Source organism: Ursus maritimus, unplaced genomic scaffold, assembly GCF_017311325.1.
Source record: "Ursus maritimus isolate PB19 unplaced genomic scaffold, ASM1731132v1 scaffold_27, whole genome shotgun sequence".
Lineage (NCBI taxonomy): Eukaryota > Metazoa > Chordata > Mammalia > Carnivora > Ursidae > Ursus > Ursus maritimus.
Genome location: NW_024425230.1, coordinates 29973636 through 30001005, shown reverse-complemented (window position 1 = coordinate 30001005; position 27370 = coordinate 29973636). Strand labels below are relative to the sequence as shown.

Sequence of the window (27370 nt, the reverse complement as noted above, 5' to 3'; positions counted from 1 at the left end):
CGGCACCCCTGACCACGTCCCAGCGCTCACCAGCCCCTCCCTCCCGGAGCCTGCTTCAGGGCCCATCGGACCTCTTTGCCCCTCCCCCTGCCTGTGTCTCGAATCCCTTCTCTACCTCGGGTCCAGCCCTGGCTGTTGGGCGAGCCTCTGCTTTCTCTCCCTCCCGTGTCTGTCTCAGTTTCTCTCCAGGCCCCTCTCTGCCGGCTGTGTCCCTCTCCCTCTATTTTCTCCCTCTCTTTGGGATCTGTCTTAGCCTTCCAGGAAAAGCTGCCGGCCCCGCCAGCCGCCCCCTAGCCAGTGGGGGCGAGGCCTCTTGGGAGGCGGGGGAGCGTGCAGGAGTCCCAGCGTAGCAGCCAGCCTCAGTCAGGGAGAGGTGGGAGCCCCCTGGGAGGGGAGGCGGAGGAATGGGAGGAGAAAGGGCTGGCCTCTGCCAAGGGCAGGGGGTGCAGAATGGGGAACAGGAAAGCAAATCTCTGTGGGAAGAAGGGAGCACCTCCCCTGCTGGGGTGACCAGTCGTGCCTGGGACTGTCAGGATTTTAGTGGCAAAAGATCGAGGGAACACCCCTAGATCCTAGGCAAGCTGGGACAGTGGGTCACTCTATGATGAACTACTGAGGCCCACAGGAGCCAGGGCTGGGACAGGAAGGAAGGGCTCCCAAACCTGGCCCCATTCCTCCCTCTCCCCGCCCCCCCGCCATTCTCCCTTCCACTGTGGTGGGGCTGCTGAGGACACGGGGATGGTGGGGGATTTGAGGGTCTGAGAAGGGCTCTCCAGTTCTGGGGCCCTGAGCCCAGCTCAGAGGAGGCCAGGACAGGGAAGATGGTGGCCCAGGAGCCCCCAGAGAGCTCCTGGCTGGGAGGAGGTAGGGGGGCCCACGTCGGCCTTGTCTCCAGCCTGATCACATTATCTTTGGTGGCATGGGCTTTTTGGGAAGAACTTTCAGCCTCTGACAGCCGTGGGGAGATGAGAGGGGTGACCTAGGAAGTGATAAGCCCCCGTCCTTGGAGGTGTACGAGCATCTGGGAGCTGTGCACAACTACCCCTCAGGTCTACAGGGGTGTCTTGTGAGGCCTTGTGAAGTATCTTGCAGGATTGGATGGATTTTGGCTGAGGCCCACTTGGCCGTGGTGGCCCTTGTCCTATTGTCCTTCCTGGTGGAGGTGGGGCACGGTCACACCCTGGAGAGTGGGCAAGAGTTGTCAGTGACCAATGTGTGTCGACTCACTGCCTGGGTGGGCAGGTCCCTGTTACTTTTTCTGCTCAGCCCCCCATGGCTGTGCCACAGTGGGGTTCCGAGGGCAGGCTAGTGTCCAGCCGTCATCAAGGCCTTTGATGGTGGGGAATGGGGGTACAAGGATTCCCCTCCTTTCGGAAAGCTGGTAACATTCTCAACCACCTTATAGAGTGTGGCTCTCCCACGCTGTGTGAAATAGTATTAGAATGCCCTATCCAAAGGTACCATGTGACCCTGGGGACATCCCTATCCCAGTCTGGACCCTGAGTGCCTATCTATAAAATGAGGAGGTAGAGAAAGTGACCTCTACAGTATTTTTTCTGGCATTTGATGGACACTCAATTCACCCATTCATCAAATCAGGGAATATTTATGGATCATCTTTTCTGTGCCAGGGGTTAACAGCAACCAAGAGGACAAGATGTCTGCCTTCAACGGGCTTCCTCTCTAGCAGAGGGATCTCACATTAAACACGTTGGAATAGATTTCTGCCGACTGAAGTAACTGAGTAAAGCTCTAACAGGAAAGACAGAGCCCCAAACGAGCCAGCCAGCAAGGGAACAGGCCATGCAGACAGAAGGAAGCCTAAACAGAAAAAAGGGAGAGCTATTACTATCTTCACAGAAATCAAATATAGTATCCCTGAAACGAGAACGAGGTACAGCATGTTTTAAAGAGAACATCCAGCAAATAAAAAGGAATCCTTGAAATTTAACATGTATACAGCAAACACTCCATCAGAAGGGTAGAATGGTAACAGAGAGGAGACCTCCTCGAAACAGGCACAGGGAGGCACAGAGGTGTGACAAAGGAGGGGAAAGACCAGGAAGCCAGGGGTCCCTCCAGGAAGCACCATGTCTCGTTAACTGAGGTTCCAGAAAGAGAGAACAGACAAAATGGAGGTCAGGAAATCACAAAGGAATAAATCAAAAACTTTCCCAGAGCTGGAAAACATGAATTTCCAATCCGAAAGGGCAGGCCCTCAGCAAGGCACAGCACGGTGGATTATCAGCACGTGGGGAAAGAGCAGGTCCTACAGGCTTCCAGAAAGACACATCCCACGGAGAATCGATGCCCCAGCAGCTGTGGAGCCCCCCACACCAGCCCTGGAAGCAACAGCAAAGCAAGGGCTTCAAACGGAGGCCCCCGTGAACATTCTGGGGAAGAGAGCTCCCTCTGGGGTTCTATACCCAGCCGGACTGTCAATGGGGGCGGGGGGGGGGTGGCACCAGAGTGTTGAGACAGGCCGGTCTCCCGACACCCCTCCCAGGCACCTTTTCTGTTGGAAGGCGGGTTCTGCCAAAGGGAGAGTATAAACTAAGAAGGGGAAGATGTGGGATCCAGGAAGCATGAGGTCCCAGCCCCAAGAGCTGAGTAACGGACCCCCGAGCAATGGAGGTGGGCCATCCCCCGTGCCCGCGGCACAGCCGCCATCCAAATAAAGCAAATGGGAGCAGGTCAGAGGGCTCAGGGAGAGATTCTCGACGATAAAACTGTTGAGTACTCTATGTGTTTACTTACGTTGAATACTTTATATTTACCCAACTGGGGGAGAGCGGGCAGTTGAATTAGTGATAAGCACCAAAAACATAAGCCAAGCCCCCCTCCCACACCCAGAAAGACAATTAACTCCAGGGAAAACCAGAGTCGTCAAGAAAGACAGTAAGAGCTCCACAGAAAAACCAGGGAGGTCTACAAGGACGATTAATGGGGGAACCTACTTTAGCTTTAGTGGTCTCAGAAGGGGCTGCTCCAATGAGGTGATGTTTAATGGAAGTCTGAAATGCCAGAAGGTTCCAACCACAGCAGGAGGGTCTGAGGGCAATCTTCACACTCTGGCCCGGGTGGAGACAGCTCCTTAGAGCACTTCGGAGGTGGCTCGGCCCTTGTGTGAGTGAGGTGGTATAGGGGCTGTACAGAAGCACAGCGAAGCCCCCTCCACCAGGAAACCCTCCATGACTGACGCTGAGGTTGCTAATGCTCCCCTCTGGTGTATTAAACTCTGGATGTGTGTGCTTCCAGCCTCTAGCGGACCCACCAAAATCAGGACTTTCCCCCAAATTCTCCAGCACAATAATGACGATGCCAGACAAGGCTTTGCCTGCAGTGGGATGGAACTCAGACTGCCAGAACATTCTCTGAGTGGGGTATCAGACTGGGGTGCTTTGCAGGGGGCACACTGTGCTTGCCAGGACTTTTGCAGCCTCACTTGGTGACAGGGGAAAGGGGGTGTGAGCTGTGACGAGGGCTCCCCGGGGGATGCTTTCGCCCCAAGGCAATACTGTTTGTCTTGGCCCTGCCAGGAGGGTAAGTTGAGTCCTGAGCAGAATTCAGCCAGGTAAACAGACAAGAGGAGAAGGAAGATTGTGGGAGAGGGGCTGAGGGGACATGAGAAGGCTTATGGTGTGGAGGGCAAAATTATCCAGTCTACAAAGTGCTTTTCGGGGGCTTTCTCATCTTTTGGTTTCTCCTCTCTCTTTCTTTGGGTCTCTTTCTCCTCCCCATTCCCACTCCTCTGGGCCCTTCTGTTTGGGGAGAAAGCTCACATACCCTCACCCTGGAGGCATACGTCCCTTCCACACAGCGTGGGGACAGTGGAGCCCAGAGAGCAGTGCCGCGGCCCCCACCCCCCAGACATGCAGCACCAGTGGTGGGATTTCAAGCACTGTGGGAGGACACAGAGAGAAGATTCTGGAATGAGTGAGGCCCTCAACCTCACCCCTGCCTGTCGGGTGGGCAGTCCTGGGTAATGGAACTATCTCTGTGAGCCTGGGTATCTCAGAATCCCAGCCAGGGAAACTGAAGCCCAACCCGATTCCTGTCCTGGGTTTTCTGCGATGGGGCTCAGAACCTTGTCACCCCTCTGCCTGCTTCCCTGACCCCTCCCCACCTGGCGCCGTGGGGAGCTGAGTCTGGCGCCTGGGCGCCTTGGGACCTCTCTGGACCACATGTGTTTAGAGCAGCCTGGCCTCAGAGCCGGCAGGCAGGCCTGACACAGACGAGGAAGATGTTTTCTTACAAAAACAGGACTAACATCTTGGCTTCTTCCTGATGTGTTGGAGCCTGGCGGGCTTTTCACACACTTTGGCCTTCTCAGCTTTTCACTGAAACACACCATCACCCACACAGACACATGGACACAAAGACACACACTTCTACACACAGACACACCCCCACCCCGAATACACACACAGACTCACATATACCCGGGCAAACGCTGAAACAACACACAAAGGAGCAGTCTCACGCCGACACAAGCACAGCTCAACCATTCACAAACATAGAGACTCACACACACGGTCTCACCCCCACAACCACATGCACACTCACCCACACATCGAGAAGTCACACACATGTGCATACGTGATCACTCCTATGGCCCCAGCTTGGAGAAGTTGCCCACCGTCCCGCCTTTTCTCTGGTTCGAAGTGCGGTTAAAAGTTTCCCACCTTCCGTGAGATTCGATTCTTACTCTTGGCTCCATAAAAATCTTTCCAGCCCCATCTTCTATTGGGTCCTGTCCAGCTAGTGCTGTGTCTTTAAGGAAGTTGAAGCTGCTAAAAGTGAGAGAGAGGGAAAAAAAAGAAAAAAATTGGCATCTTTTCCCCCTAAAGTTTCTGGTGTCACTTATGAAACACGGGTCCTTGTTGCTGCAGACAAGGAGTTGTTTTGCTAGAACGAGGGAGTGTCCAGGCTGCCTGGGCTCCCTTCCTGCAGCCTCCTCTCAGCGAGGCCCCAGGCACCCTGTCTGGGGAAGGGCGGGCACGGGTGAGCAACTTGAAAGTGGGGCAGGAACCAGGCTGCTCCTTCCTCCAGCCTCCTCATCCTCCCGCGGGCACCCTTGGCCCTGCAGCCGGCCCTGGGCTGACTCTGTCCTTTGTTGCTCTTTGGTCCCATCTTAGGAGAGGATCCACTTGGCTAAGAAAGAGTAGTTTGAAGGTAAGCCAGAGGGAAAAGGGGGAGGCCTGCTGGGCACAGGGGCTGGACCGCCTGTTACCTTCTTGTCGGTTCAGGGTGCTTGGGACAATCCCTTGTTTGGATCTGTGCACGGGGCATCTGCCCCGCCAGCAACCGCATCCCCGGAAATCCCAACAGCGTTTGGGCTGAGCCCTGGCCTTGCCCAAGCCAGCTGAAAGGTCCTGGCGGGGGTTTATTTAGGCAGCTGCCTGGCGTAGTTTGAACGGAACAGGCCACGGGTGTGATTCTGTAGAAAGGGTTTGGTGTCTGCTGTGGTCATTGCCCGAAGGAGCAGGAGGGGGGCGGACGGGGTGGATGGGGGTGGTGTGCACTGCACAAGGGGCCTTGTCTGGGCCGGGGCAAAACACACCTATGGGGGGCTCTGGTGGGAGGGGCTGTGGCCAGGATGTGGGAGGGCAGGAGGGAGGTTCTGCGGAGTGCTGGGGGAGGGGGTGGCTGAAAACAGATTTCAAGTCATAAAGTCAGCTCCGAGCTGGCCGAGGCAGGGAGAGCTCTCTGCTCGGAGGAGGAGCTGGGGTCCTCTTCCTTCCCCGTCTTCGCCTCTTCTGGCTGCATGACTTCGGGCAAGTCCTGGCCCTTCTTTGGGCCTCGGTTTCTCCTTCTGTAGAATGGGTTGCGGGTTAGGTGGTGCTGGGTCTTAGCTGGATTCTGTGGGGCAGAACCTTCTGATGGGGAAGAGCTCTGTCTGGCTGGGGTCCTAAGAGGGACGAGGGCCTTGCATGGGTCCTTAGGGTCACCTTGGCGGCATGCCCTTCTCTGCAGGAGGTAGGATGCAGGAGCTGCGTCTGCTGTGCTGGGCGGTCCTCCTGGGCCTGGCGCACGCCTGTCCTGAGCCCTGCGACTGCGGGGAGAAGTACGGCTTCCAGATCGCCGACTGCGCCTACCGGGACCTGGAGGCCGTGCCGCCCGGCTTCCCGGCCAACGTGACCACGCTCAGCCTGTCAGCCAACCGGCTGCCGAGCTTGCCCGAGGGGGCCTTCAGGGAGGTGCCCCTGCTGCAGTCGCTGTGGCTGGCGCACAACGAGATCCGCGCGGTGGCTGCTGGCGCCCTGGCCATGCTGGGCCATCTCAAGAGCCTGGACCTCAGCCACAACCTCATCTCTGACTTTGCCTGGAGCGACCTGCACAACCTCAGTGCCCTCCAGTTGCTCAAGATGGACAGCAACGAGCTCACCTTCGTCCCCCGGGACGCCTTCCGCAGCCTCCGTGCCCTGCGCTCGCTGCAGCTCAACCACAACCGCCTGCACACGCTGGCTGAGGGCACCTTCGCGCCGCTCACCGCGTTGTCCCACCTGCAGATCAACGATAACCCCTTCGACTGCACCTGCAGCATCATGTGGTTCAAGACGTGGGCCCTGACCACGGCCGTGTCCATCCCGGAGCAGGACAACATCACCTGCACGTCGCCCCACGTGCTCAAGGGCACGCCGCTGAGCCGCCTGCTGCCGCTGCCCTGCTCAGCGCCCTCCGTGCAGCTCACCTACCAGCCCAGCCAGGATGGCGCCGAGCTGCGGCCCGGCTTCGTGCTGGCCCTCCACTGCGACGTGGACGGGCAGCCGGCACCCCAGCTTCACTGGCACATCCAGACACCCGGCGGCACCGTGGAGATCGCCAGCCCCAACGTGGGTGCCGACGGGCGGGCCCTGCCCGGTGCCCTGGCGGCCCGCAGCCGGCCGCGCTTCCGGGCCTTTGCCAATGGCAGCCTGCTCGTCCCGGACTTCGGCAAGCTGGAGGAGGGCACCTACAGCTGCCTGGCCGCCAACGAGCTGGGCAGCGCGGAGAGCTCGGTGAACGTGGCGCTGGCCACGCCGGGCGAGGGCGGCGAGGACGCGTTGGGGCGCAGGTTCCACGGCAAAGCGGCCGAGGGGAAGGGCTGCTACACGGTGGACAACGAGGTGCAGCCCTCGGGGCCGGAGGACAACGTCGTCATCATCTACCTCGGCCGCACTGGGGGGCCCGAGGCTGCGGTAGCAGGAGAAGGCGTCCCTGGGCGGCAGCCCCCCGGCCTGCTCCTGCTGGGCCAGAGCCTCTTCCTCGTCTTCCTCACTTCCTTCTAGCCTTCCCCGACGCCCCCACCCTGGGCCAGGCTGGAGCCACGCCAGGGCCACCCTGACTCCCCCCGCACCCTGACACCGCAGATGTTCCTTGTAGGTGGCGCAGGGGCTGAGGGTGACAACTCCCGAGGCCTGCATGGGGGACTTCATGTCTTCCTACCTCCTTTCTCATCTCTTCTGGAACACTCACCACCCCAACTTCTGAACTTGCTCGAAGCTAGTGACTAGAACAGAATCTGATTCCATACTCACCGTCTACGGTGCTAAGTGCTGCTAACCACAGTGTCCATGCCCCCCTATCAGGGCGAGACCCCAGCCAGCTGGGTGAAGCTTCACCGACGGCATTCCAGGCACTGGGACCGACAAGCTAGCCAAGGCTGGGGGCTCGGGGTTGGGGCTGGGGTCTCGGCAGGGAGGGCCCCTGAAGCAGACAGGGCACGGGAGAGAGAAATAGGGTCTAGGCGCCATGGCTGGCGTGGCTCTGGGCTCTTGGTGACCGGTTTGAGCTCTTGCTGCCTCTTGGCATTCTCTGATGATTTGGGGGCTCAGGAATCTGTGCCCTCACCTCAGACAGGACTGGAGAATCCAGGATGGCCTTCAGCTTTTCCCACCCTGTGCCCCTCCACCCTGGACACCTGTCCTGCCTTTCTCTCCAAGTATGTACCTGTAGCCTGCCCCTCCGAAGAGGCCAGCCATCCTGGGGGGCGGCCGAGAAATAAACAGCATTTCTGATGCTCTCTTGTGTCTGCCTGGCATTTTGTCTGAATCTAGGACCCCTCTGTAGCACCCTGGTTGGGGTTAGGACAGGGAGCTGGAGAATCAGGATGCCCAGCCTGCCTGTCCACACGTGATGGGGCCCATGAGGTGCACACAGGCCGAGGAGCAGGCAGCTCGAGAGGGGCGCGTGGGGGGCCAGGGGCTGGGCCTCAAGCTGAGCTGGACGGCAGGTGTTCCCTCTCTTCAAACTAGCCCACAGGACAAATGCGGGTGCAGGCCTGATAACCATTACTGAGTCTTCCCTAGGGCCCTGGTGACCCTGAGCAGGGCTTCCTGCCAGCAGTGGGGGGGAGGCATTGGAAAGGGGGCGGGAATGGGAGCACCCGGATTATGGCCCCTCTTCCCGGTCCTGCTCCTGGAAGAGATGGTAGGAAATGGAGAGGAAATGGGGGACTGACAAGGCAAGGTGGAGAGGAAAGAGAAAGGAGGAGATGGGGACACAGGGCTGTGGAGACAGAAGGGGGAGAGAGAGAAAGACCCAGAGATGGAGAATAAGAGAGCGTCTTTGAGAGGAAAGCCAGAGGAGATGAGCAGCGCTTTCCAGGAAGAGGAAATGGTATTCCTGGAGGAAAGTCTGCCCTCAGAGTCTTCCCCACATAGCAGGTGGATCAGCGACTGACTGGGGGGGTGAGGTCCTGGCAGTGACCTTCGGGTCTCATAGAGTGGGGAGGGAGCACGTTCACGGAGTCACAACCTGGAGACTGATCCCTCTATCTGTGCCCAGTCAGAGATGTGTCTCCATCCCCACCTCTTTCCAGACTGAAAGGTGCTACCCACAGGGACAAGACTCCCTGCAAGAGAGGCTCTGCAGCCTCCTAAGCTCTGCGCTCAGGACTGTTGAGCCCAGCAAAGTGGAGGCAGGGAGGCCAAGGAGCCTGGCGTCGTAGCTGTGAGCCTTGGAGGCTGGCCAGCTCCCCTTCCCCCTCCTCCTGGTCCCCAGGCAGCATCTTCCCCAACCCCCTCAACAGCTCACCACTTGACTGAGCTGATGTCACCAGCAACACACATCAGGGGTGAATGCGCATCTGAGAGAGAGAGAGAGAGAGAGAGAGAGAGAGAAAGGGAGAGAGAGAGATGGAGGAGCCAAGTCCCCTGTGCTGTGCCGCCTTGGGCAAATCACTGCCCATCTCTGGGCTTCGGTTTCCTCAGAAAACAAAGGACGGGTAGGATGCTTAAGGGTCCGCTTGACTCTGATTATCTAAGGCTTGGACCCCTGACATCTGTGGCTCCATTCACAGCGGAACAGGCTTGTCTTCTGGAAGTGGGGCCTGGGCCTAAGACATGCGTCAGGGGCAGCTGGGGAACAGCTGTGCTCTGAATGAACTAGCGACTCCCCTGCTTTAAAGTCATCCGTGGCTCCCCCGGCCCTCAGGGTGAAGCCCAAGTCCCCCAGCCAGCCATTCATCGCCCCTCTGTCTGATTCTCTGCTGAGAATCACTGCTCTGTGCCTCTCTTGGACCTGCTAATTAAGTGTCCCCTCAGTGGTCTATGATGCGTTACCCTCTGCAGCTTTACATATGTTACTCCTTTGGTCCAGACACCCTCCCCCTCTTTTTCACTTGGCTAAGTTGGCTCAAGCACCACCTCCTCCAGAAAGCCTTCCTGGATGCCGTACCCACTACCTCCCAGTGTGGATGAGGTCCCCTCCTCTGGCTCACACAGCCCTGGACGTCTGGGGTCCCAGCCTGATCACACTCTCCTGTGTCTGTTTCCTTGTGAAGGGCAGAGACCCAGTCCGCCTTCTCATCCCTGTGACCCCATCAGTCACCAACACAGGCCAGGAAGATATTTTTCAATAGACTGCAGTGGGAGCAGAGCCTGCCCTCTTTGCCCCATCGTGGGCAGCCTCAAAGGTGGGTGGGAGCTCCCCGGGCCCACCCCTCACTTCATGTGTATCTGAGGGTGTACTGAGGGTGCAGGAGTGCGGGCGAGGAGAGAGGTTAGTCTCTACTAATCATGTAGACATTTCTCAAGGCCCCACTGACCCCGATCTGTGGGTGGCCACGTTTTCCCCCACTCTCGGTAGCCCCCAGGTCCACAGTGGAGCCCGTACCCTCAGTCATACATCCCGCCCCTACACCAGTCCCCAGCAAGGGACCCCCTCCCCAGCTGTCCTTCTTCGCAACACACGGGGTCTATTCCTTTTAGGACAGTTCCGCCCTGTGCCTCCCCACCACCTCCACACCTTTATTCATAATGCTCCCTGTTTTCCCCGAAATCTCCCTTCCCCAAGTCCCGCCCATTCTTGACGACCCAGAAAATGTCCAACCTCCAAAGCCCATGTCCACATAGCTCAGGGGTGGCGCCATAGGGTCTCCAGTCCCTCTACCACCCAAAGGGATACAGCTATGGGTCCTCCTCTGCCCCGCACCGCGTGGCCAGCCCCACGTGCCACCAGAACACCCCAATCCCCCCAAGCCGCGTAAACGCAGTGTTGATTTACTGGCAGTCGGGGCAGGTTTCCCCCACGTAGCCCGCCCCCTGAGAAGGACTGTTTCTCAGGGACAAGTTTATTACCGGGAGCACACTACCCTCTTTCATAATGTCTAAAGACATGCCAACTGCCAAAACACCAGGCTCTCAAGTGTGGCCAGCTCGGCGTGGGGCCTGGCGGGAGCCCTGACTCTGCGGCCTGGTAGGAGCCCGTGGCTTCCTCCTGGGCTGCCGCGCAGGAAGCCCCGGGCCGGAGAGGAGAGGGGGAAGCTGCGGGAGAGAGGGAGCTCCGCGTCTGGGTCCCTGGTGGTGAATCCAAGGCTGAGGTGGGGCTGAGCTGGGCGTGAGGCTGCTCTGGCCTGACTCACCGACCCCGGTCAGAAGGTTGTGTGAGCCGGTGGCCCAGCCAGCGTGGGGAGGGGCCTGGAGGTGGCCGCCCCAGCTCCACTGATGCCCAGACCAAGGGCCTAAACCACACAGTACTTCCTCCAGAGCCCTTGCTGGCTTCCCAAGGCCAAGGGGGCAGACCAGAGTCCTCCTGAGAGGCGGCGGGCCGACCTCCACCCCGCCACAGCGCCCCCTGGCTTCCGGTGCTGGCGGCTGCTGCTGGTCAGGGAACCTGCCGCGGAGCTGCCCCCTACGGAGAGAGGCCGCTGAGGCTGGGAGGCTGCTGGGGGAGTTGGGAGGGAGGGGGCTGGGAGGAGGGGAAGCACCCCAGCACAGACATGGACACCAGGCTTCCCCACCCTCAGGGCTGGGCTCCGTGGACCTAGGCCCCCGACAGGGCCCTCTTCCGGAAGGCCTGCAGGGCCGGATTGTTCAGCAGCGTGTAGGCCAGCCCCCAGCGGACTCTGCCTTGGCGGGCCCTGGGCCCTGTTCCCCTGGCCGTGGGGTCCTTGGTGTGCAGCAGCTGTATCCCTGGGAGGGCGAGACTTTCTGTGAGTCCCTCAGCAAACACCCTGCCACGCCCCCCTGGCACCAGCCCTGAGCATCTGAAAATCCCACGTGCAGTGCTGGGGAGCCTGGGGTTCCCGGGGCCTGCTCACTAAGCAGGAGGTGGGGAGAAGTGTGGGCTGCGGAGCGGGGTCGGTAAAGGCTCAGGATGTCGTCCTGCAGGTGGCAGACAGAAGAGGGAGGGGACAGCTCTATGGAGAGGACTGGAGGAAGTGCTGGGACAGCCAGCTGAGGGCCCCCTCCCTACTACACACTTTCCAGTCCGTGAGGAAGGGGGAAGACATCTCGTTCTGTGTGTGAGAAGGGGTGTGTGTGTGCTTGCCTGTGGAATGGGGCGAGGGAGACAGTGCGTGTTTGTATCGGGGAAGAAAATTAGCCTCAGAGGAACCAGGAAACTTCTCACTTCCTTTCTCCCGCAGGCGGCGGAGGGAGAGAGGAGGTAAGCATTTGCCTGGCACGCGCTCCATTGTGTGTTGGACATGCATCCTACGTGGTGGGGACGAGGCGTGCCTCGACCCTCAGAGAAGAGGGTGGTCTCAGTTCCCGCCAGCCCCCCCGGGAAGGTGCACCTTCTTCTTCCTCCCCCTGTCTGAGGCTGTCCTGGGGGGCCCGAGGATGCCGGGCCCGCCGGCTCTTTAGAAGCAGGGCACAGAAGGCTGTCGTGGCCGGATGCGACTGGCTGGCCTCGATCTTCAGGAAGCCGCAGTACGTGTGGTAGCCTGGGGTGGGGGGAGGACGGCAGCGCTGCGGGGAGGAGGGCCCTCCGCCACCCCCTAACACACGCACAGGGGGTGTCCCGCACACCCCGGCCGTGAGCGCCTGCCTCTCGAGCAGGTGGCGTGTGCCCGGCATGTGGGCCCACTGCCCACGCCCCACGTGGTCACAGACAGGCTCCGGGACACATTCCCACGTGGCCTAGGTCAGGGCAGTCCCTCGCTCGCGGCTTGCACAGCCCGAGCCACCGCTGCTCCTTACCGGGGTCGAGAGTGGCCGACCGGGACGGCAGCAGGCTGAGATCCATCTGGCCCAGGTGCACGGCATTGTAGAGCGCGGACAGGAGCACGCGCCAGGCAGCCACCATGACGCCCACCAGCACGTTGACGAGGAAGAGAAAGAAGGTGGCTGCGTAGAGCACTCGCCTGGGGGTGCGGAGAGAAAAGGCTTAGGCCGGCCCCCACCACACACACACAGGCTCAGGCTCAGACCTGGATGAGCAGAGCTGCTGTGTGTTTATTGACTACCTACCATTTGTCGAGTACACGTCCTAAGCACCCTGCCCTGTGCTGGGCCTGCTCTCTCAAGCCAGCTTGGCCCCCACCACCCTGGGAGACAGCTGGTGGTACTCCCTTCTATAGAAGGAAAACTGAGGCCCAGAGAGTTCGGGTGTCTTAGCTAAGGCTGTCTGGCTAGTCAGTGGCAGAGCTGAGGCTTATGGCCTGGATCTTTCTGTCTCTCACCTCCCTCCTCTAGGTCCCTTGTCCACTGACTCTGAGTCCCTCCTGGAGCTGAGGTCCTCCCACAGCCTTTCCACCTAACAGGGAATAAATGTTTCTATTAATCTCCTTCCTGCAAAGGGGGAGGCACATAGTTTTGGGGGACACAGAGGATCCAGGGGAGAGCAGTGCTGACCCCCAAAGCAGGAAAGGCTCATGGCTCATATTTCTGACACTGTGACAGGTGAACAGAGAGGTATTCTGGGAGAGGTATTCCGGAGACCCACTATCCTGGGTCACTGTTCCCTTTCAGTTTGGGTAAGGCAAGCTCGCCTACTTCCCACTGGGCTTCCCGAGAGAGAAGAGGGAGAGATGGCAGTGGAGGGAGAAGTACACAACAAGAAAGACATCAAAGAAGAGGCTGAGGTCCCGAGGGGACCACAAGCCCAGGAGCCTCCTCACCGGTTAGTAAGCTCTGGGTGTCCATGATGAGTCTCCAAGAAGACCCAGTGGGCTGCCATTTTCTGTAGGACCACAGCCAGGGCCAAGGTCAGCCAGAAGTGCCTGCAGGTGGTGGTGGTGGGGGGGGGGAGATGTCACTGTTAGTAACCCTCTGGGAAGTGGTCCCAGAGCCCTCGACTCCTTGCCTCTCTCACCAGGAAGACTCCAAGGACCGGAGGAGCAGAAGGTTCCTGCCATGGAGCACGGGCATGACCACCAGGAAGGCAAGGGTCACGGTCCCCAGGAAGAAGATAATCTGCTGCACCAGGAGCCCTGCAGGATGGGGAGGTGCGGAGGGACGGACATCAGGCTCTGTGGGACCCAGCCCACCCTGGCACTCCCAGGAACTCAAGGGCTTAGGGATGCCACAAACCTGGTTGCCGATCCCTGCTCTGCCACTGCCTAGCTGTGCCAACGGAGCCAGTTACTCTACCTCTCTGAACTCCCGGTTCTTCCTCTGTCCAATGGGGTAGTGGCCCCTCCCTCGGAAGGCTTGTTGGAACGATCCAGTGTAATGTCTGGGGCAACTCTTTGAAAACCACAAAGTGCTCTGCAAACGTTATTTTCTCCCAATTGCCCCTGAGTCCTTGGGGACAAGATTGCATTTTAAATTAATGTTTGCATTCCTACTGGCCAGAGCCTGGCACACAATTGACGCCAGAGAGCCATCTACGGAAACAACTGGCTTGTTGTTTACATGGCGTGGAAGGAATAAAATCGACCAAGTTGAGGAATTACAACTTTTTATGCTAGTCATTCCTCTTTTCCCTTATCATTCTTGTCCTCCTTCCCCAGGGAGGTGAGGACTGAAGGAACCGTCAGGGAGGGGAATCTGGCCCTCGCTTTTGCAACACTGACCTCGGCCCCCTCACATTTCAGACGGCTTTACTCACTGCATTCCCCTGCCCCCCGCCCTGGGAAGAATCAGAAACTTGGAGCTAGGAGGGGTCCTGGAAATTCATCTAACCTGAGTCCCTCAGGGCAGGACCCCCTTTGCAGCCCCAACAATGACCACAGAACCCTGCTTGCATACCCCCGGTGACAAGGATCTCATTACTTCCGGGGCAGCCCACTGAGGCATAAGGCTCCCTTATACAAGCAGGAATATGCCTCCTTGAACTTGCCACCTTGCAGCCCTGGGTCTGCCCTCTGTGCAAACAGCTGGTGGCACTGAGGGGCTGTCCTCACGTGAGGGGTATCCCAGGGGCTTCTGCATCTGCCCCCCCCCCCAACCTGAGCGAGCCTCCTGAAGGTAGAGAAGGCCAGGTCCCTCTTCTTACTCTCGCCCCGGAGTTTGCCCCGGCACAGGCAGGCTCCCCGGGGCAGTCAAGACCTGTGGAGAACTCTCCCCTCCCCAACGGGGCCAGTTTCCGGGGCCAGCTGAAGCCAGGTGGGGTGGCAAGGGGGGCTCACCAAGGCAGGTAAAAGCCGTCTGGTAGGCGCTGAAGCTCATCCAACAGAATAGGGCCTGGCGGGAGGGCTGGGGGCTCCGGGGCAGGGGGCCCAGGTCCAGGGCAGCCCCTCGGTGCAGAGCTTGCAGGTTGGCCCTGGTTGGGGGACGCGGGTGAGGAAGACAGGGATCTCAGGGCCCACACGCACTCCCTAGATTCCTCCTCTGGTGGAACTCCCTGTCTACTTACAACCTGTGGCCACGGACAGGAAAGCCAGGGGCTGTGGGAGCCCTGCAGAGGTTACTAACCCAGGCTGGGAGGTCAGGTAGGGCTTCCTGGAGGAGGTGGTGTCTGAGTCGAGTCTTAAGGGATGAAGAAGAGTAAGTTTCAGAGCAAGGTAAGAGGCAAGGCCGGGATCAAGGGAGACAAGTTCAGGCAGAAGGCTCAAACCTGAGCCAAGTCAGAAAAGTGAGGAAACAACAGTAGGAATGGAAAGTGACTCGCAGATCAGCCACCAGGCAGGAGGCAAGGTTCCAGGCTGGCAGAGGCTTGAGGGCCTAAGGGCCAGCGGAAGTAGGGCCAACCCTGTGGGAAGAAATCCCCGCGCAAGAACCCTGAGGCCTGGCAAATGCATGCTCTGACATCGTTCCCCTTCCCATGCCCCTGCTCACAACTAGAACATTTTCTTCCTCTCCACTCACAGCTCAGCTCCATATTACTCCCCGTGAAAGGGCAAGCAAGGCAGTTTGGCAGCCAGTGGCCCATCACAACCTCTTCAGCGCCCCAGCACCAGCAGGGTCCCCTCCACACCCACCCTGGCCTGTGGCAGGCTCACCCCTCTGCTGCTCCTTACGCTGTCCTCCCTCCCGCCCGTAGCGCCCTCCCCTCCCTCAGCTCTTGCCTCTTCCTCTGTTCCCGGGGGAGGGCTGGCTTTCCAGGCTGCCTTCCTCATTGAATCAGTCCGCCCAGGTGGTCCCTTCTCAGAGAGCCAGGTCCACACCCCAGCCCTGGGCAGCCTAGCCCTGTTTCTCTCCCACCAGACAGGAAGGCCCTACCTTCTCCACCCACCACAGAGCAGCTGGTCGGAGGGGACCCAGGGACAATCTGGGCCTGCAGTGGCTCTCCCTTCATCCAGCCCCAGGGCTTGCCCCACAGGCCTCCTGGCCCAGAGCTCCCGCACCTGTTCCCCACATCTGCACCGGGGGTCGGAGACTGCCACTGACCTGTGTGTGACCAGTGAGTGGATCAGCATGAGGGAGGTGAGGGAGCAGGACAGGACCAAGGCCGCGATGTAGCAAACTGGAGGGGTGGAGAGGGGGCAAAGTGGGAGGTGGGAGCCCGTGAACTCCCCCAGGGTGGTGCCCTGGTGGGAGTTACCCCTGCCCATACCCACCCTCTGCCCTGAGCGGAGACCCCTTACACCTCCCCCTGCCCACCTCGTTCTCAGATGAAGTATAACTCAACGATCTCAGCCCTCCTGTCCTGCCCGGCGACATGGTGGCCAGGACAGGGAGAGGCCAGCTCCGAGGCTGCAGACCTGGTCTCCACCCTTGTCTTGCTGCTTCCACTGCTGTGTGATCCCCAGACAGAGACACTATCCAGCCTGGCAACTGGCTCCATCTCCTCGGCTTCCTGCCCATATGGCCTTCAGGGGGCCCCTTGGTCTCCCAGCCTCGGCTTGCTCACACGGGGCTGCCCATCTCCCAGCATGACATGGGCCATAAAAGCCCGTGTGGGCCCGCAGAGGGTGTGAGTCCATGTCAGTGAGGTCTGTGTCCTTCAGAAGGAGGGAAGTGACCTCTGCTACCCACCTCCTCCGGGGGTGGCCCCTGCTGCCCAGCTCCCTGCCCCCCGACCATGCCTACACGAACGAGTTTGGGGCAGCCTCAGCGGCCGGGGAGAAGGCACAGGGCGTCGTGAGCGCCGAGCTATTAAGGCCTAGCAGGGATTTGAGGCTGCAGCTCTCCAGCCCCCCATCCACATCCTGCCTCAGTCCACACCCTCACAACAACCCCACCGAAGAGGCACTGGGCCAACCAGGAGGCCGAGGCCCAGAGAGAGAGCCTGACCCGCCAGTCGCCCTGCTGGCAAGTGAGGAGCTGAGACCTGCCACCATTTCCCAGCACACCCAGAATCGGCCCCGGGTGCCTGCCCCCCGATCTCCTCAGTCATCCCGGGGAAGTGTTGCTGGTGCCTGTGTCCCATCCAGAGACTCGGGAGTGGGAGCAAACACACGTGGAGAGGCACGCACCAGTCCCACATAGCCTCGGTGCCCAGTGGCTGGCGGGGGGAGGTCGGCCCTGGCAGCACAGCGGGGCCACCTGGAGCTGTGCAAACCCCTCATGGCCCAGGCGGCACCCCAGGCCAATCCAATCAGACTTTCTGGGTGTGGGAGCCAGTCCCTAGCTTTTGTTGTGTTGTGTTCAGCCTGAGTTGAGAGCCACTGTGCTGGGGGCTTCCCAAAGACAGAGCCGTCGTAATTCATTTCAATCAGCAATTGGTTGAAATCAACCAACCCACCGACGGGTATCGAGGGCCTGCTGCGGCGGTTCTCAAAGTTAGGCTTGGATCGGAATCACCAGGTGGGCTTGTTGGATCCTAGAGGCAGGGCCCCCGCCCTCAGCGTTTCTGGAGTCCAGCAAGCAGTTTGAGCCTCGGGATTTTCAGGAAGTTACCAGGCGATTCTCAGGCACGGCCAGGGTTGAGAACAACGCTACAGAAGAGAGCACTGGGCATGTGCAGCTCTGCTCTCCCCGCTTGCCCTTCAGGAGTCAGCTCGGCACCAGCAAGAGGGCGTTCTGGACCATTTCCTGCCAGGTGGGGAGCCCGCCCGCTGAGCCGGCCGGTGAGTGAACTGGTTAACACGGGGTGAAGCCAGCCCCCTTGGCGCCAGGCCTGGCCTTTGCTCTTCGTCCATCTACCCCCTGCTCCCTCTCCCTCAATTCGTTCCAAACGCGGGTCTCTCCAAACCCTGATACCCATAAAATCTTCCTGCTCTTTGCTTCCTCTGGGACCCCGCTTGATGGATAGATCTGTCTTCCTCCGTGGGATGGAGGGCTTCAGGGATGAGGCTGCCTTTGTAGCTTCGATACCAGTCTGGCAGTAGGGAAATGGAAGTCCAGAGAAGTGAAGTGGCTTGCCCAAGGTCACACAGCATGTAAGTGACAGAGCAGGAGTTCTAATCTAGTCCGCCTGACTCAGAGGCTGAGCCCTCTGTGAGCGATGCCAGGCTTATGGTCCAGGTGCTCAGTGGGCCGCCTGAAACAGGCTCTCGAGGTTCAGAAGACATTAGCTCCCTAAGCTAACTAAGGGCACACCAAACGGATATAATCTCAGTTCCAACCCTGGCTTGCTGAGTGGCTTTGGCATAGCTCTAATCCTCCTGGGCCTCGGTTGTCCTCATCTGTGGACTAGGAGAGTAAACATTGCTCTGTTTGGCCCCCGAATCCGAGAAGATCCAAAGTGGAGGCCTCGAGGCTTGGAAACCGCAGTGTGCGATGTTAGATGTCCGTGTAGGGGGTAGAAGCAAAGCCCACCGTCCCGGACAGCTCACTTCCCACCTCTGAGCCTCCATTTCCTGTTCTGTGAGATGAGGACCGATGAAGCCGACGGAACAGGGCTGCTGTGAGCAGGGGGTCGGCGCTGGATGCAGGCTGAGGTGGGCCATGTGGGCTCCTGCCTGTGGTCCGGCTTGCGGTCAGCTTAGAGAAAGCTCCCGGGGACTCCCCAGTGAGCAGAGGCTGCAGGCCTAGGACTCCTGACCCCCCAGGCTTTGTCTCAAGGAGAGAACCCCAGCAAGGTGTCAGGAGACCGTGTTCCTCTCTTCGCTCCACTCCGCCCGGCTCTATGACCCCAAGCAAATCCTTCCCCACGTGTCAGGTGCAGACACTTCTCAGGCTCCTCCACAGGGGCCACTGGGGGGGCCTGGGAGGCCGGGTAGGTGGATGACCAGACGAAGGGCTGAAGGAGGCATCGGACCCCAGAAGGGGAGGCTGGTATGGTTCCCTAGCCCTGGAGGCTCATTGTCAAGACAGGGAAGGAGAATGGAGATGGCCCAGGAGGACAGGGATTGGGGAAGAGGAAGCATCGCCCTGCCCAACCCCACCCACCGGCCATGGCGGTTAGCTCAGAATCCGGCCCAGTGTCCCACATCACTCCTACTTCCCTACCCTCGGCAAGGCTCAAGGGGCTGTACCCTCAGCTCACACATCCCGAAGCCTTGCCCATCTCCCTGTCCGGAGAGCTGAGCAAAGACACTGGAGCTGGGGGTGGGAGACACCACGTGAGCTGAGGGGCCACTCGGATAACTCGTTCAGGTCTCAGAGACCTGGAACCGGAAGCTGCAATGACCCCAGTTTGGAGGGGAGGCAGTCGAGACCCAGAGAGAGAGGAAGGGACATGGCCCAGAGCACCCCACATGTCCCTGGTGGGCTGGAACTGAGCTCGGGTGTCCGGCTCGTGTCCCCACTGGGCGCCCTCCGGGACTCCCAGGAGGCCTCACCTTCCAGAGCCCACAGGTGATGCTTCACCAGCCCCACCACCTCCTGCCTGTCCTCTGAGAGCACGATCCCGAAGCCAGCCAGTAGGTAGGAGACGTCCGTGTTGATCCCCGCCCTCACCTTCTGGATGGTGGGTACCACGCCCACGAGCAGTAGCAGGGCCACCTGGAAAAGCCCCACAAGGAAGGTGCCAGGACCTGGCTGTGCTCACACCAGGCCCCCATCCCGGATGCAGCGTGTCCTCAGCTCACAGGGAGACTTCAGGGCGGAAACTCCGGCAGCCCACGGGCTGCGTCCCCATGCCCAGCACCCATCAGAGTTCTCGGCCCCGAAGCAGCATCCTCACCAGCACGTTGCAAAGAGATACGACTTGAGCCTAACAGGCCCCAGCTGAGCTGTCTATCGATCATCTATTTAAGCTGCGGAATGTAAAATTTCCAATTTCCCACGTTGGCAAAAGCCAAGTATCCTATAGACGATCTCAGGCATTGAAGCTAGACGGACCTGGGTTCACATCTTGGCTACCTTGAGGTATTAGCTAGAGGAACGTGGCCGAGTCAAATTCACCTCTCTGAGCCTCAATTTCCCCCATCTGTAGAATGGAGAAATATCATACTCACCTCCCAAGACTTGGGCTTTTCGGTTTTCTGGGGGTGGCAATGGAGGGGAGCATTTCTCAAACACATATTATTTCCGAACTACCCAAATCTGCCTAAACCTCAAAGAGGAAAGTAATTCTAGTTCCTCTATTTTACAGCTGAGCTCACGGGTTCAGAGATGTTGAATAACTTGCCCAGGGTCACACAGGAGGTAGATAATGGAGCAAGGATTTAGACACCCCCTCTCTTCTGGGTAGGCCAGAGTTCCCCAGATGTCCAGAAGCAGCCGGACGGGACTGTGGTTGGGGCTTTTGGAGCGCTGAGCTGGGCCCACGCTGTCCCACGCTTGGCAGTTGGGGGCAGGGATCCAGAGGCAAATGGCACGACAGGGGCAGGACCTACCTGGTAGATGGCTGTCCCTGTCAAGGTGGCTGAAAGCACCAGCATCAGAGGGAGTCGGAATCCTACGGTCCCCAAAAGGAGGGATATGGTAAGCCCCAGCCCCACCCAGGCCTGGGACCCCCCTTCCCTCCCAGGGCTGGGGCTTGCAGGACCCTAGACCACCAAAGCCGCGCCAGGGGCTTCGGCCCTTATCCCCAGCTGGGGCTGTTCCTCCCGACAAGGGTTCTGGGGGACGGGAGCCGGCCTTCCCCAGAAGCTGCTTTATGCAAGGTGAGGGTGAGGTCGCCTGCCACTCTTCACCTCAGCTCCCCACTCCGTACCTCGCTGTGGAGTGTAGATGTAATTTCTGTAACAGATCCAGGCCCAGGATCGGAAGCCGTGCTTGGAGGTGTGGGAGCTGCAGAGACGGAGGCAGGCAGGTGCCCTCAGGAGGAGCCCCCACCCTGAGCCCAGGCCCCAGAGTTTGGCTTCTTCCTCACTCTGCCCCACCAGCTGCCTGGGGCCAGCCCCCCAAAGTAGCCTGCCAACCAGCCCTGCCCACTGGCCCAGAGGGGATGCCTAGGACCTCACCCGCTTTCCAGCTCCTTCCGGCAAAGGAGAGTTCTCAGATATTCCTCATAGTAGCTACTCTGTAGCCCCTGTGGAGACAGACAGATGGACGAGCAGATGAGACCTGCCTGGAGCCATCCCTGGGACCCTGGCTCGGGGTGCCACAGTGGGCACATGGGGCTCCGTAAAAACCTCTTGGCTGTGGTGGGGTGCAGAGAAGGGCCAGCCTGTGGGGACGAGGTCCATGCCCCCAAAGCTGCCCTTTCTCCTCCACAACTGGGAGACTAACCAGTCTTCTAAGAATACTCAGCACTGAGCAGTTCGTCCTGAGGGCTGTCTCCAACTCTCTCCTGCTTCACTTAGTCACGTCTGCTCCCCGCTTCCCCCCGGCCCCCAGGCAAAGACTGGGGCAAAAGGGAGCCTAGTCCCATGGCACATCCCTGAACAGGGCACAGGATGGGGCCGTTCCGGGTCACATCCCCCAGGCCTGTCCTGCTACTCCAGGGAGATCCCAAGGAGGACGGGATTTGTCTCAGCCACGTTCCAGGCTGTGAGCTGCCTGCCAAGTGCCAGAGGCCCGTGGTAAGATGGGGTGAGCCCCTGCCCCTGATCACTAGGAAAATATAAGCCTGTAATCTGCTGGTGACATGGCAATGTGACAGACAGACAGACAGACAGACAGACACACACACACACACACACACACACACACAGACACACACACACCACCCACAGTAGGTGTGGGTCAGCTCAAAGCTTGACTGGGTCCTCTGAGGCTTAAACCTCTCTGCCCCAGGGCCAAGGAGAATTTTAGTTCTCCCAGGACTTCTCAAGAGGTGAGGCAGTGAAGATCGCTGGAGGAGGAGAGAGAGGGCCCAGGGGGTAGAGGTGTGACCGGTGCACTGGGTACCCTGGGGAAGCCGCTCCCCTCTTCTGAGCCAGCTATAAAAATGAGGGGACACCGGGCTTCCGCAGAGGAGTGTGAATGTCAGGAGGGCAGCAGCGACAGTACTGGAGGTCCCTACTGCTACCAAACCCAGAGTCGGGTGGGCGCATGGAGGCGCATGGAGGACCCAGGGTGGCCCCTGAAGGACCTGAGCCCACGGGCCTCTCTTCCCTCAGTCTCCTTCCTTTCTCGGGGACCTCTCTGGCTTCCGTCCCAGCCCCTCTCCTGAGCTGCAGGCCCACGGTCCAGCTGCCCACCACAACCCCACGAGTCCCCATCAGCCCCCCCTCACCTGCCCACATCCCGCGTTCATCTCTCAGCACCCAGCACGAGCGGCTCGCTGCTGTCTGTCCTCCATGCCACCCTGTGAGCCTCGCCTTCACTTCCCAGACTGAAGGGTAACCCAGCCCCTTGACATTGTGTCCTCAGCCTCTCCTGAGGCTGTCCCCCTCCCTTTGAGGGCCTCTGTGGGGTGGTTTCCTTCTTCCTCCTCTCCCGCCAAGAAGAGTACTTGACCCTGTCTCCGCCCTCACCCATGGCCTTGGGCTGGGCCCGGCTGCACTTCTCACATTGCGCTGTAGCTATCTGTTGCTGCCAGCATCTCCCCCAGCACCCCGGGAGCCCCTGGGGGTCAGACACAGGTCAAGAGCTCTGAAGCCACTGTCCCTTGCAGGGCCCGACACCTGGTAAGCCCTTAGAAGCCTTCTTAATAAGGTTGCCTTGTCTTGTAGGAATTCTCTCTCACTGTGAGGTACCCACACCTCTATCTAAAACTTCAGAAATATCTGCCGAGTATCTATCACGTGCTAAGACCTGCCCAGTGCTACAAATTACACATGAACACAACAGACAACTCGTCCCTGCCCCTTTGCCCCTCTTTCCTATCTCTGCAAGGCCTTCTCCTTATTCTCTCCCCACTCCAGATCCTCCCTGTCCTTCAGGGCCCCTACTGAAGTCTACCTCCTCCAGGAAGCCCTCCCAGCCTGCCTCAGTTGTCCCAGCCCACCCCTTTATCTGACTTTATCCAACCATACCCAGCCCAGAACTGATTCATAGTGCGACTCTGCCCGGGAGGGTCCTGAAGTTCGTGGGCACCTGCAGAGCTCTTAGGAGGCACGAGGCTCCTGCCTGTCTCATTTCTCCGGCTGGAGCCTCCGTGTTCCAGAAGCAGAGCTCGGACTGCCCTGTCCTCTGGCCCACCCCTCTTCTGTGGAATCCCCACTGTGCGTGCAGCTGGGTACCCCAAGTATCCCGGGTGCTGGCTGAGGGCCTGGCCTAACCTTTGCACCAGGAGGGAGGACTAACCAGTCATTGGTGACTCAGCAAATATTTTCTGAGCACCTGCTGTGTGCTGTGCCCGTGCACAGGGAACCAACAGCCGTGCAGGAGTTCAGGGCATCCCGGGTACCGAACAGGAGCCCAGGCCAGCCCTGCCCCCTTACCTCCGAGCCCGCTCCTGCCGCGTTCCTGAAGCTTCTTACCAGCTGCACCGGGTACCAAAGGCTCAGGAATCCGAGACCCAGAAGCAGAGGCAGGGAAGCCAGGAGGGAGTAGTACTTGTAGATCTAGACAGATGGACAGACAGCCAGACACACCCGCCTTCTGCCTTCCTCCCCCGACAGAAGACCAGGATCCATTTCCCTTCCCACTTGACACCCACCGGGCTGAGGGTTCTCTCATGCCCCCCCCCCCACCCGTCACTCAGCACAAACACCCCAGTCGCCTTCTGAGGCCCTGCTGCTGTGCTCCCCCCTCTCCTGGGCTCCTGGACTCCCACAGGCCTTAGAGGAAGTTATGTAATCCCCTCCTCCCTGCCCCACGGGGCTGCCGTGGGGTCTGAAACCGAGATACCCACTTGCTATATTCCTTTGTTCCTGGGCTTTGGGCACAGGCCCCTGAAAACCAGACAAAGGCCTAATTTAACTGTGTACAGTTGCGACCCGGGCATCAGGGAAGTACAAGCCCAACCCCCTGGCACTGAGGCCTTCCCAGGATCGGGCTCCTTCTGCGTTCGCTCTTTTATTTGTTAATTCAATATGTTTTTACTGAGAGCTTAGTGTGTGCCGGGTTCTGGATGGTGAAAAAGACCAACCAGGTCCCTGCTCTCAAAGAAATCAACTAATCCTCATCTCTACCCCGGAGGACTGGTGTTATCAACTCCATTAACAGGAAGGGAAACTGAGTCTCAGAGTGGTGACAGTTTCCTCAAAGCACTTAGCATCACCCGGCATCACTCAGTATATTTATTTATTTATTGTATCTTCCCTTCTGGAATGGCAGCTCTTGGGATGCTAGGGACTTCATCTGTCCTGTTCCCAGCTATATTCCAGTGCTCAGAAATGCGCTTCAAATATGTTTGTGGACGGAAGGGAGGAAGGAAGGGAGGGAGGAGGGAGGAAGAAGCTGGGTTCAAACTCAGGTTGTCTGGCTCTGAGGCCTGTCTCCACCCTTTGGGCACTCCCAGCCAGCAGCCAGTGAAGCAGGCTCTGAGGTTCTCGAATTCTCTTTTCAGCCCTCCGAGACCATCCCCCAACTCAGGGCTCCCCTTCCCCCATCTCTTCCCTCCTACTCCAGCCAGGCCAAAGGAAGGCTGGGGAATCAATAATGGAGGGATTTCAGGCTCCCCCTTCCTCCACCTCGGCCCTCCCCCACCCCCTCCCAGACTGGAAGCTCCTGACGGCAGGCCCAGCTGCCCCATCCCCTGCTCTTGCCACAGGGGCCCCAAGGTTGGAAGGGGCTGTGTTTCCAGGAGGGGAGCTCTGTGCCCAGTGGGAGGCAGCCGAGAAGTCCAGCACTTAAGTAAGAGGAAAGGAGCCCCGCTGGTTTACGCAGCCGCTCGCTCGTGCCTCTCTGCCGAGGCCTGTTGTGACTGTTGTGAGTCGGTGGCTACCTTGGGTGACTGAGGACACTCTGCCCTCTGCCAGATCTGGACCCCGAAGTGAGCCCAGGACAGCATGCTGCCGAGCAGGTGCGCGGATCCGTGCCTGACGGGGGCACAGGCGGCCAGAGGGTAGTAGAGGGCGGGGTAATAGAGCAGGGCGAGTATCTTCCAAGGCCCTGGAAGGCAAGGCGGGCAGAGGGAAACATGTGATGGAGAGGCCGATGTGGGGCCCCCGCAGGCCCCTCCCCTGTCTCCCCCTTCTGAGCCCCTCAGCTGGTTCAGTGAGCAAGAGCCCCACATTCACATTCAGGTTCTGACTAGTACCAGCGTTTGTGATCTTGGGCAAGTTACCTCTTGGAGCCTCAGTTTCTCCATCTGTAAAATGGAAATCATGGTTGTATATTAGCCAAGACAAAGGAGAAGGTGGACGTACAGTGTTAGGCACGGTCGGTGCTGAGTCAGTTGTCAATAAACTAAGCTTGGGCTTTCTTATTGTCCCCTCTCCTGGCCCCCAGCATCCTCCAGTGTGAAAGAGGCTGACACCCACACTGTGCAGTCATTGTGAGGACCGGGTGATCTAAAGAGGTCATGTTGAGGACAGTGGCCCCTCTTGGTGGCTGCTGTCCTTGGATCGTCACTTCCTTGAGCCCAGCTCAATTCTCCAGAACCCCTCCTACTTCCTTCCCCCCCTCTTCCATTCTCAGAGGCCTGCGCTGTTCTGGGAGAGGGGTTGGCACAAGAACAGAGGAGGAGGAGAGGGCAGTAGTGACCCGACAGCTGGGACCAATGAAGGGCAGGTTTTGGGCACTGTGGCTGGGAGGTCCGCGGGACAGCATCTTCTTGGCAGTGGCTCGTGACGGGGATGGGAGCCACCTGACTCACTACAAAACAGCCCTGCCCCTGCTCTGGATTCCCAGTCGGCCCTTCCCACCAATCCAGCCCCAGGGCCGCGGCTGCGCTGGGTACCTCGGTTGGGGGGCGAGGCCAAGGTCAGGAAGGGCAGCGGGTCCTCGGGAGGGAGCAGCAAACACAAGGAGCTGAAGAGGACCACAAAGACAGCCGCAGGCACGGTCCAGGTCGTGTGTCCGGCCAAGAAATCTACAGGGCTGGTGCAGAGACAGGATAGGACAGGAGGGAGTCGCCCGGGCCCGGCACCCCCTTTCCCCCACGCCATGTTCCATACATCAGGGAGGTAGAGATGGAAACTTTCCAGGTGGAGACTGAGGCCCCATTATCCATTCGCTCCACAGCTATCTGTGCCATGCCTCCTGTGTACCAAGTTCTGGGCCTTGTGGCAAAGCGATTCAAGAACTACCCCGCCCCCACCCCGTACACAGGCACACCGCGGGAACAAGCCTGAGCGCTGCTCCCCCCAACCCCTCCCCCCCCCCACCCACCCTGGAAGCTCCAGGAAACAGCTGCCTCCACACAAATCAGTCTGTCTGGGCTGGCAAATCTTCAGAGAGCTCGGAGAGTCACAACATCCTTGCGCAACAGCCACGGCCATGGCCTGGGTGTGGCCCCGGGCAGAGGGCAGACCGCGGGCACAGCTGTCCCAGGCATCCACCCTCTGGGCTCAGGGCAGGGCACTCAGACCCTCTGCTTCTGTCCAGCTTGACCTCCTGCCCTGAGATCATCTGCTTCCTTCTCCATCCTGCTTCCTTCTCCCCCCACCCCTCCAGGGCAGGACCAACACTTACCTGGGCCCACCAGTGACAGAAACCCAAGCTAGTTCTCCACAAAACCATCATGGCAGGACTCACTCACCTTGGTGTGTGGCCTGGGCCTGGGGTGCAAGCTGTCTACAAGGGGGCTCCAACTGCCACCTCCCCCAACCCTTGGTCTCTCCCATATGAGCCTGCCTAGTTCCATCTCAGTCATCCCTGTCCCAGGCTCTGGGGTTGTAGGACGGAAGGAGACCAGGGAAGAAAGTTCTAGCCATGGGGACTGGAGATCAGTCCCTCATAATCTGTCATTAAGCATCAGAGTCCAGGTGATGCCCTCAAGAGAAATGAGGGTCAAGATGGCATGGGGTGGCCATCGCCAGTCCAGACCATGGGCCACCTGAGGAAATGCGTCCTGGAGCCAGGCCCTGTTGGGCTGGTGTCTCTCTGGGTCTGGGATGGGAGCAGGTGGGCCTGAGTGGGGCCCTCCCCTTCCCTTTGGGGCTCCCGCTAAACCTGGAGATCTAGGTAGGGTAGCGAGAACCCCCGGGCCGAAAGAAGTGAGAGTGTCACTGAGGCCAGAGCTGACTTCTAGGTACCTAGCAAATCCCCACCGTCCCAGAGTGGCCCATCAGCTGGGCCACCTGAGTGGGGGCCCCCGGGCCTCGGCACTAACCTGGGCAGTCCCAGCCCCCCGTGCCCACAGCAGGCCCGGAGCCGGCGGCCCCTCACAAGCACAGCCAGCAGCAGCAGCACAAGGATCTGAAAGGAGAGCACAGAGCAGGCCTTGGGTGCCCAGGCCTTTCCCGAGGGGCTGAGTCTGCAGGCTTGGCCTCAGTGCCCAGGACACCTCTACCACCCAGGGCACAATCACGGGGCATACTGGGGACTGGTCAAGAGAATGGTGACAGAAGTCAGAGAGGATGGACTTGGCCCGCATCCTGGTTTGGGTCCCCACCCTGGCAGAACTCCCAGAGTTGGGGCTCCTGGGGTCCCCCTTCGCCAGCCCCAGCAGGGAATACAAGTCCCCTGCCCAGTCTGGTGATAGGTGGCCGGGCGGGGGGGGGGGGGGG

General features: G+C 59.5%; 2 protein-coding genes across 3 annotated transcripts in view; one reads left to right on the top strand and one right to left on the bottom strand.

The window, feature by feature from the left end:
• Nucleotides 1-4887: 4887 nt before the first annotated feature.
• Nucleotides 4888-8005, top strand: ISLR (immunoglobulin superfamily containing leucine rich repeat). 2 transcript variants are annotated; one of them, XM_040643005.1, is made up of 2 exons: nucleotides 4888-5175; nucleotides 5977-8005. In XM_040643005.1, the coding sequence occupies exon 2, from the start codon at nucleotides 5985-5987 to the stop codon at nucleotides 7269-7271; it is 1287 nt and encodes a 428-aa protein (XP_040498939.1). In that variant the 5' UTR covers nucleotides 4888-5175; nucleotides 5977-5984; the 3' UTR covers nucleotides 7272-8005. The 2 variants fall into 2 exon arrangements, with proteins under 2 accessions (XP_040498939.1, XP_040498938.1); XM_040643004.1 differs by lacking the exon at nucleotides 4888-5175 and adding an exon at nucleotides 5690-5777.
• Nucleotides 8006-10559: 2554 nt separating this feature from the next.
• STRA6 (signaling receptor and transporter of retinol STRA6) overlaps nucleotides 10560-27370 on the bottom strand; it is a 27208-nt gene continuing 10397 nt past the window's right edge. Inside the window, exons 4-19 of the mRNA XM_040642627.1 lie at nucleotides 26974-27059; nucleotides 25600-25739; nucleotides 24985-25008; nucleotides 24643-24809; nucleotides 23195-23317; nucleotides 20828-20895; nucleotides 20578-20654; nucleotides 20258-20319; nucleotides 19259-19421; nucleotides 15981-16056; nucleotides 14780-14913; nucleotides 13522-13639; nucleotides 13328-13429; nucleotides 12408-12571; nucleotides 12002-12151; nucleotides 10560-11396 (exon numbers count right to left, since the gene is read on the bottom strand). Of these exons, the coding sequence (XP_040498561.1) occupies nucleotides 11248-11396; nucleotides 12002-12151; nucleotides 12408-12571; nucleotides 13328-13429; nucleotides 13522-13639; nucleotides 14780-14913; nucleotides 15981-16056; nucleotides 19259-19421; nucleotides 20258-20319; nucleotides 20578-20654; nucleotides 20828-20895; nucleotides 23195-23317; nucleotides 24643-24809; nucleotides 24985-25008; nucleotides 25600-25739; nucleotides 26974-27059 (1803 nt within the window). The 3' untranslated portion in view covers nucleotides 10560-11247. The remainder of the gene's footprint in view (nucleotides 11397-12001; nucleotides 12152-12407; nucleotides 12572-13327; nucleotides 13430-13521; nucleotides 13640-14779; nucleotides 14914-15980; nucleotides 16057-19258; nucleotides 19422-20257; nucleotides 20320-20577; nucleotides 20655-20827; nucleotides 20896-23194; nucleotides 23318-24642; nucleotides 24810-24984; nucleotides 25009-25599; nucleotides 25740-26973; nucleotides 27060-27370) is intronic.